The sequence below is a fragment of the Neophocaena asiaeorientalis genome, unplaced genomic scaffold (assembly GCF_003031525.2).
Source record: "Neophocaena asiaeorientalis asiaeorientalis breed wild unplaced genomic scaffold, Neophocaena_asiaeorientalis_V1.1 scaffold132, whole genome shotgun sequence".
Lineage (NCBI taxonomy): Eukaryota > Metazoa > Chordata > Mammalia > Artiodactyla > Phocoenidae > Neophocaena > Neophocaena asiaeorientalis.
Genome location: NW_020173393.1, coordinates 1,983,601 through 1,991,616, shown reverse-complemented (window position 1 = coordinate 1,991,616; position 8,016 = coordinate 1,983,601). Strand labels below are relative to the sequence as shown.

Below are 8,016 nucleotides of genomic sequence, written 5' to 3'. Positions count from 1 at the left end.
CGCTGGGCCTGTGGCTGGCGCTGGTGGACGGGCTGGTGCGCAGCAGCCCCTCGCTGGACCAGATGTTCGACGCCGAGGTATGGTCCCCGGGCCGGCGCGGGCGGCGTCTTGGCCTCACCGGGTGGTCTGACACTACTGGGCTCTAGACCTGGCTGGGCCACCTTCTCGCTTTGTGGCCCTGGGAAAGGGATATCACCTTTCTGAGCCTCGGCTGCCCTATCCATAAAATGGAATGACAGGGAGGCAGATTAGTACAAAGGAAGGGGCCTGCGTTCCAGGCAACCTGATACATCTCCTTTCTGACACTGAAAAAGTGACTTCACTTCTCTGAGCCCCAGATTCTCGGGTGCCAAACTGGGGACGGGGGGATGGATAAAAGAGCATTCACGGAGTATAATGGGAACTTCCTGGACTTTGGAGTCAGGTCTCTAAGTTCCATGTACTAGCTGTGTGACCTGGGGCGAGTGTTGTCATCTCTCTGAACCTCAGTTTTCCTGTCTGCAAAATCATGAGACCGCTGGCATAGAGGTCGTGGACTGCAGTACAGAGAGCCTGGCTTTGGATTCAGAAACGCTTCGTGTCCAATGTAGGCTGAAACATACCCAGCTGTGGGATTTGGGGCAAGTTGCTTTATCTTACTGAGCCTGTGTCCTCTTCTGGAATAGAATAATTCTCAGCAAAATGTTATGAGGGCCAGAGGGGCCTAGGAGTAAGAAAGTGCCTTATAAGGTGTAACGGGAGGGTGGAGAGGTGTTTTGCTTCAGAGAGGCAGCTGTGGTATATGGTAATAAGCACAGTTCTTGGAGCCAGGAGATCTGGGATGGAATCTTTCCTCCTGCTGCTTATTCTCTATGTAGCCCTTGGGCAAGTTATTATCCAAAAAAAGGTAATAATGAGCAAGTTATTATCCAAAAAGAGGTAACAGTAACAACAGTAATAGCTTTATGAGGTTGTTGTGAGGATATGAGATAGTGAACGTCAAGGCCTTTGAAAGCTGAAAGTGTGCAGGTGTTTGGTATCGGATAGTACCGTATGGACAGTGGTGGAGGTCACTCACCCACCAGGTGCCTAGCAGTACCTTCTTAGGAGCCTTGCTGAACCCCGTTCTAACTGTTTTTTGCTGTTTATTTACCCTGTCACTTTGGGCAGGTGACTTAACTTCTTTGAATTTTTATTCCTCCTTTGTAAAATGAGGATAATGATGATCCCTTCCCGGCTGCTGTGAGGGGTCAGATGAGATACAGTGGTGGATGTCTGTAAAAGCAGCTTGGTGGAAGTAGGCTGCCATGCAGATGAAGAGGCCTGTTGGCTTCTGTGGTCCTGGAATGATGTTTGTTCCTGAGCGGGGCTGCTGGGGTCCTGGAGCCTGGGGCTCTGCCAGGTCACTTCTCCAGCATATTTCCATTTGTGATTCCCCCTCAGATCCTGGGCTTTTCCACCCCTCCGGGCCGGCTCTCCACGATGTCCTTCGTCCTCAACGCCCTCACCTGGTGAGTATCACCAGTTTTGCTATCCAGCTTTTGGGGTCTTAGCACTGGAACTAACTTCCTAAATTCGGACATGAAACAGGCTGGCACTTGTTCCTGGGCAGTGGTGGACTAAAATGGGTGGCAGAGGCCAGTTCTGGGGCTGGCTCCACTATAGGGTTTCTTTGATCGCTGTTTTGACTTAGCTGGAAAGCTCTTACGTCACTCTGTGCATGCTGCCTTGGGACAGCTTTCATCTCAGATCACTTCCCTGATGTGGAATCAGATGAGGAAAGGATTGCACTGGGAGTCAGTCTGTTCTTGGCCCATGTGCCATTGGCCAAGTTCCTTCCCTTCTCTCTAGGCCTTGGGTCCTCATCTGTACCCTGAGGGCTTTGTCTGAGAGGTGGTTTAGGGAAGTGATTAAGAGCTTAGGCTCTGGAAGCCGACTCACTTGGCTTTGACTCTCAGCTTTACCACTAGTCTAGTGACTGTGGACAAGTTAATCTGTCTAAGCCCCAGTTTCCTCATCAGTAAAATCAGGCTAATAATATTACCCACCTCATGGTGGTAAGGGTTACATGAGTTAATTCACAGGAGGTACTTAGAACGATGCCTTTCACATTACTGTTCTTGACCTTACACTGGAGGTTGAAAACTGGTGGGGTGACTTCGACCTGAATTTGGCTCCCAGATATGTTCTGTTTGGCTTACACAGTTGTCAACCCATGCAGGGTGCTTAAGACTTTTTTCACGTAGTTGAAAATCAGGATATTTTATGTTAAAAATACAGATTTCTGGCTTCTCTTAAAAAATGGGATGATCGATTGATTCCAGGCCAGCATTCCAGCATGGTGACTTGCCTAGCTGCAGGCCCCACTTTAGATGAAACATGTATGCTTCATGCTGCCACAGTGTCTGCCAGTCGCTGGGATCCCTTTGAGTGGCAGCTGCATTGATCATCAAGCTCGTACTTTTACTTCTCCCCAGCCTGATCCACTCTCAGCATCACCTGGCAGGTTCCTCTGGGCATCTGATAATGTAACCCCTGCCTCCCGCTTCTCTCGCTCGCTTCTGACCACTATGCTGTCATCCTAATTGTCCCTGCTCCCCCAAATAACCTAATCTAAGACCAGGACAACCCAGTGACAACTCACTGCTGTCCTCTCCCCACAGTGCCCTGGGCTTGCTGTACTTCATCCGGCGAGGGAAGCAGTGTCTGGATTTCACTGTCACTGTCCATTTCTTTCACCTCCTGGGCTGCTGGTTCTACAGCTCCCGTTTCCCCTCGGCGCTGACCTGGTGGCTGGTCCAGGCCGTGTGCATTGCACTCATGGCTGTCATCGGGGAGTACCTGTGCATGCGGTCGGAGCTCAAGGAGATCCCCCTCAACTCAGCCCCGAAGTCCAGTGTCTAGAGTCAGGTCCTTTGGACACCCAGCTGGGCACTTGACACCTTGGGCTGCTCCGACTGTCGAGATGAGGTCCAGCCCAGGCCTGAGAGGAACCCGGGAAATGTGAAGTCTCTGTTGGTGTGGGAGAGACAGTGAGGCCCCGTCAAGAAGGCAGGTAGCAGGCAGGATCACAGCTGCAAGAACGGCCTCCGTTCACTGAAGCCTTGGTATCTGGGAGGTCGGCAAGGGGGACCTCTTTCAGGGTAATAACAGAATCAGAACCATGCCACTCTTGAGCCACCATACCTGTCACCAGCCTGTTATTTTAAAAAGGAAAAAAAAAAAATAATCAAGGGTATCTGATCACAGCGCACCACTCTTCTAGCCACCTGTCTTACCTCCCTGGGACAGCTGTTAGCTTTGCCGTGCTGCTGGACTGCAGCTGTTCTGTTTGGAGCAACACTGGGTTTCTGGATCCAGAGCCACAGAAAGATGTAGGCGCAAAGTAGCAGGCTGCTGTCAGTGAGAGGATGGCAGGTGGAGGCATCAAGCAGAAAGAAAACGCACAACCTGTGTCCTGCTACACACACGTGTGTGTGCACCAGTGAACCCGTGACTGACTTTCTTCCGGTTCTCTCTACTGGGCCTCCACCCTGCTGCCAGCTTTCAACATAGCAGGCCGTAGGACCCAGAGAAGAATCTTAGCGTCGCTCCCCATCTAACCCTCGAACTAGAGTCACTGCCTGTTCTCTAGGAATGACCGGGCATCCCAGCTCCCACGGACCTCCGTTCTGGCAATAGTTCCCTTTTCCCGCCTTGTTTGGAATTACACAGTGCGAAGGGTACAGTGGGCGCCCAGACACAGGAAGCCCAGCCTTCCAGCTTGAGGTGCGCTTGACAGTGCCGAGGGAGATGGGGATTTGCTACTAAGAGTTTTCTTCGGGGTGGAGTGTCCTCTGTGAGGGGCGTACAGCTGCCCTTCCCGTGTATATGAATACAGTATTTTCCACGGTTCTGCCTGTGCCTATTTTGTAATGCTGTGCTCGGGAGCTATACAGAATGATTAGGCCACCTTCTTTTTTTCCTGAACCCGAGTATTCCTCCAACTGGTTAAAACACTAAGTGCCGGGGACACCTGTGTCCCACCCCCGCCTGCGGCCTTCTCCGCCACGCCTTGGGTGAACTGCCATGACTCTCAGGGTACCTTTGCCATTTGCCAGTGACTTCTGAACGTGCCCAGTGGAATGCCCTGGTCTAGACCCATTTCTGCCTGGAAACCATTGCTGCTCCCCTTTGGGTCCTCCAGAGCCTGCCTGAGAGAGCTGTCAGTGCTCAGCTTTCAGTGTTAGGGCTACACAGTTGGGGACTTTTGCCATCTCCCCAGGAAGCCTTTCTAGCCTCCTGGCTCCCAGCCCTGCAGAATAGGAAGTTGAGGCCGACAGGGTGAAGGTTTAAGAGTGAACATGCCTGGGCAGAGGCTGGGAAGATGCTCGGGTGAGGCACCTCAGTAACTCAGGGAACTCTAGCCAGGCTGGGAGGAAGCAGCTGGTTAATGGGATTCTAATCCTGGCTGCGGGGTCCAGGAGGTATGACCAGCTGAAATGGCTTCCCCCGGGTGGATGGATTTCCCCCCAGACTCTAAGGCAGGTAACTAACTTTGTTCTGAGGCAAGCCTCAGAGCACTCACGTCGTGGGGCCGCAGGCTCCCGTGGCCAGCTCTGGTGGTGGTAGCTCCAGCTGTGTTGGCACACCTCTTTGGGAGTTTCCCACAAAGGCTGGTGCTGTCCTGCACATCTTCGGTGACAGATCTCTCTCCCTTGAGTGTCAGTTGGATTTATGAAAACTGCCAAAGGTCAGGGGAGCCAAGGTGGGGTTTTTTTGTTTTTTAATAATATCATGACTAAGCTGTATGACAGTTGGGGGTCAAAAATATGTGAGTTTCCTGAGATTTTTATGAATTCTGAAGTGACAAAGCAGTGTCTAGAGGCAAGTTCCAGAGAGGACTGGGCAATGGAAGTGATAAATAACATCCACCGAGTGCTTCCTAAAGAGATGTCCAGCAGCAGACTGAGTGCTCTGCACCTCCTTGCTCACTTAATCTTCACAGCAACCCTCTGAAGTAGGAAATAGCATCACCTGTATCTTACAGATGAGGAAACTGAGGAACTTGCCCAAGGTTACATGTTAGGAGCTGGCAGAGCCAGGATTTGGGTTCTGGTAGTGACATTAATAAACTCATTCTGAAGAGATTAATAGTTAAAGATGTTTAAGTTCTTAGTGGTTAAACAATCTGCACCTTATAATCATACTTTCTCATCCTACTGTATTGTTTTAAATACTAAGGATGTAAACTGTGTAAATATTACTTGCTTTCCAAGAAAAACCGATAGGCAGTACATTAAATATGGCCACAGATTTCCAAGTGAACATAGGAATGCTGGAAATATTTTTATTTCCAAAGGTTAAAGGAAAGTACCTAGATCCGAAAGTTACCGCCACCCTACCACTGAGTTGGTGTAGCTCTTGACTTTCTAGGGGTCTGACGTCTAGACGCGCCCCCCTGCCCCGCCCCGCCCCATCCCGTCCACTACCATTTGGAGAGACAAGTGGAGACTAGTGCATAGCTGGTGCTCAGAATAGTTTATAACCCGCAAGAAGGACGGGAAAGGAGAAAGGGATGTCTAGCTCAGAGGGTGCCTCTAACCCGTAGTTCTAGGCAGGCCTGTCCAGGTCAGAGCCACATGGGGGTCAGAATGGCAGCCAGCAGGCACCAGTGAGGCGGGAAGCTCCAGGTCCCCGTGAGTCTTACGTGAGGCACAGCTCAAACAGGTTAGGTTCCCCTGGAAGCAGAGTCTTAGACTCTCTTCAACAACTCCCAGATCAGGGTAGCTTCCTTCTCGCAGTCCCCGGGGGCAGTCAGCCTGTAACCCAGGGACTACAGCCTCAGGGGCAGGGGAAGGAGAGGCCAGTTCTGGGCACAAGAGAGGTTCTTTGTGGAGAGGGAATTAAGAGCTACTGCGTGCTTGAGGTTTTCTGTAGGAAAGTAGCAAAGGATGGTAGAACAACATTGAAACAAGGGGAGTAGAGGGAGCTGAGAGTTTTAATCCCTGACCTGCCTACCTGGCCAAGCCAGGGAGACTTCTAGGGGCCCAATGTTAGAAGGCTTTAGAGAGCTGCAATGGAGTGCAAGGTTAAGTCCTGGAGTCCCATTACCAGCTCTGAGCCCTTGGATAAGCTACTTAACCTTTTCCGGGTTGAACTTCCCTGAGTTTTTGTGAGGATTCAGTGAGATGTCATAATGTAAAGCATTTAGTGCTGTGCCTGACCTGTAAGAAAGTGATCCATGAATCTAAGCAGTTAGAATTATGGGACGGCTGCCCCCTTCCCATTTTACAGAGGAGATATCTTTCTTCAAAGCCTCAACTGTTAGGTGGGGGACAGGCTTGCCCATGACCTAGGTACAGCCACCAAGCATTGAGCTCCTACGTGCCATGCACTGTAAAGTGATTTATGTTTCTAACTTAACCCAATGAGATAGGCACCACCGTTTTCCCCATTTTGCAGACAATGAAACTGAGGCTTAGGAGTAAACAGCTTTCCCCAGCATCAAACAGCTGATAAGAAGCTGGGCCTGTCTGCCTCAGCAACCTCATCCCCATTCATATACCAATCATGTTTAAGTGGTACATGGCCCAGATTGGGAGAGGGACAGTCTCCGGGATCCAGATGCTGTTTTGTGAATGAACATAAGATTGGCTTTTGAAACAAGCAGCTGGTTCCCGAAAGGTGGGCAGTTAGGCAGCTGCTCATAAGTGAGAAACAGCGCCAGTACTGGCTTTATTACAGCAAGGAGGCCTGGAAAAAAGGCCGAATGTTCAACGTCCCACAAACTGGTTTCAACTACATCAAGCCTGATGTGCCCAAAGCCCTCTGGAATGGCTATTAGTATCCCTCTTTTAATAAACAGATGGAATAGGCTCTGAGAGGTCGTGTGACTTGTTAAAATTCAAACATTAAAAAATTTCCCCCAGCTAACTGTTAGGGAGCCATTTCCCCTGCGGTCTCTTATGTCTGAGATTATGGGTTGCAGCATCCTGCCCAAATCAGGATCTGACTGAGCCCTGAAGAGGGGCCTCGGGTTGAAGTGGTTAAACAATGGGAGAATGGTAGTGGGGAGACCCTAGTTCTGGGATTATGGGAGGCAGGTTGCCTGAGCCTAATGCCAGCAGGTGGAAGGGATAAGGCCGGAAGGAGCGCACTGCTGGGAGTCATTCACATGCATGAGGCCTGCATCCTTGCTTCCCCAGCGGCACCCTGGCCACGCTGGGTCCCAGCCTAGGCACACAGGCTTCTGTCTGCTCACTTGATGGCATTGCCCGTGGGCAGCTGGGGCCCAGCTCTGGCTCCCAATTGGGCAAAGCAAAAGTTGCCAACCTCGCCTAGGCTCAGGCCATTCGGGCCCCCACTTGGGGCTCCCCGGGGAAGGTTCCCATGAAGACTAGTGCATGCCCCCCCCCCACCACCACACACACAGGGTTTGGCTTTTTGTTTGGGAGTGCCCTGCCCTAATCGCCCGCTGCTAGAGCACACTGGACAGAACTTTACTTGAAGGTTGATGGAACGGAAGGTGCTTGGGAGGAAAGATCGAGTAGAAGGTTGATGTGATTGATGATGCCCAGCAAGGGAACCGAAATGGAGACTACCCAGGAAATGGGCTGGATTGCAAGCTTCGCGGGAAGACAGCTTGAAGTGAAGGTTACGGGAGTGGAGGTTGCGCGGAGGGGGCGGGGTGGGGTGCTCGGGACGGGAGCGCCGCGCCTGGGTGGCCGCAGGTAGGGAGCGCGCTGCGAGGGGCGTTAGGTCGCCATTCCCGAGGCTGAGCAGTGCGGTGCAGAGCGGTCCAGCGCCAGGCCCCGCTCAGGCTGTTCTCGCGGCCCGGTTTCCGCTGGCGGCCTCCTGGCGGATGCTCAGTCAGGGTGCTGAGCCCCAGTGGAGAGGAGGGGTGCGAGCCGGCCGGTTTAGCGGGAGCCTTTCCCATCCTTCTCTCTCCCTCCCAATCTGAGGATCTCCATCAGTGTCCTGGCTCCCTGGGAGTGAGGGTGGAAGGCTCTGCGCCCCTCGATGGCTCTGCTGCTCTCCCGCGGGCGCCCGCTGCAC

The 8,016-nt window shown here is 52.1% G+C and overlaps 2 protein-coding genes across 2 annotated transcripts in view; both read left to right on the top strand.

The window, feature by feature from the left end:
* Positions 1 to 6: 6 nt before the first annotated feature.
* SYS1 (SYS1 golgi trafficking protein) lies at positions 7 to 3,874 on the top strand. Its single transcript, XM_024746821.1, has 3 exons — positions 7 to 77; positions 1,423 to 1,490; positions 2,643 to 3,874. The coding sequence occupies exons 1-3, from the start codon at positions 63 to 65 to the stop codon at positions 2,881 to 2,883; spliced, it is 324 nt and encodes a 107-aa protein (XP_024602589.1). The 5' UTR covers positions 7 to 62; the 3' UTR covers positions 2,884 to 3,874.
* DBNDD2 (dysbindin domain containing 2) overlaps positions 20 to 8,016 on the top strand; it is a 37,477-nt gene continuing 29,480 nt past the window's right edge. Inside the window, exons 1-2 of the mRNA XM_024746820.1 lie at positions 20 to 77; positions 1,423 to 1,490. The gene's annotated coding sequence lies outside the window, so the exon portion shown is untranslated. The remainder of the gene's footprint in view (positions 78 to 1,422; positions 1,491 to 8,016) is intronic.

Bases quoted from the DNA above. Each gene is read 5' to 3' on its own strand.
- SYS1 (XM_024746821.1), top strand. The intron at 1,491-2,642 runs GTGAGTATCACC...CTCTCCCCACAG, and splicing joins GTCCTCAACGCCCTCACCTG to TGCCCTGGGCTTGCTGTACT.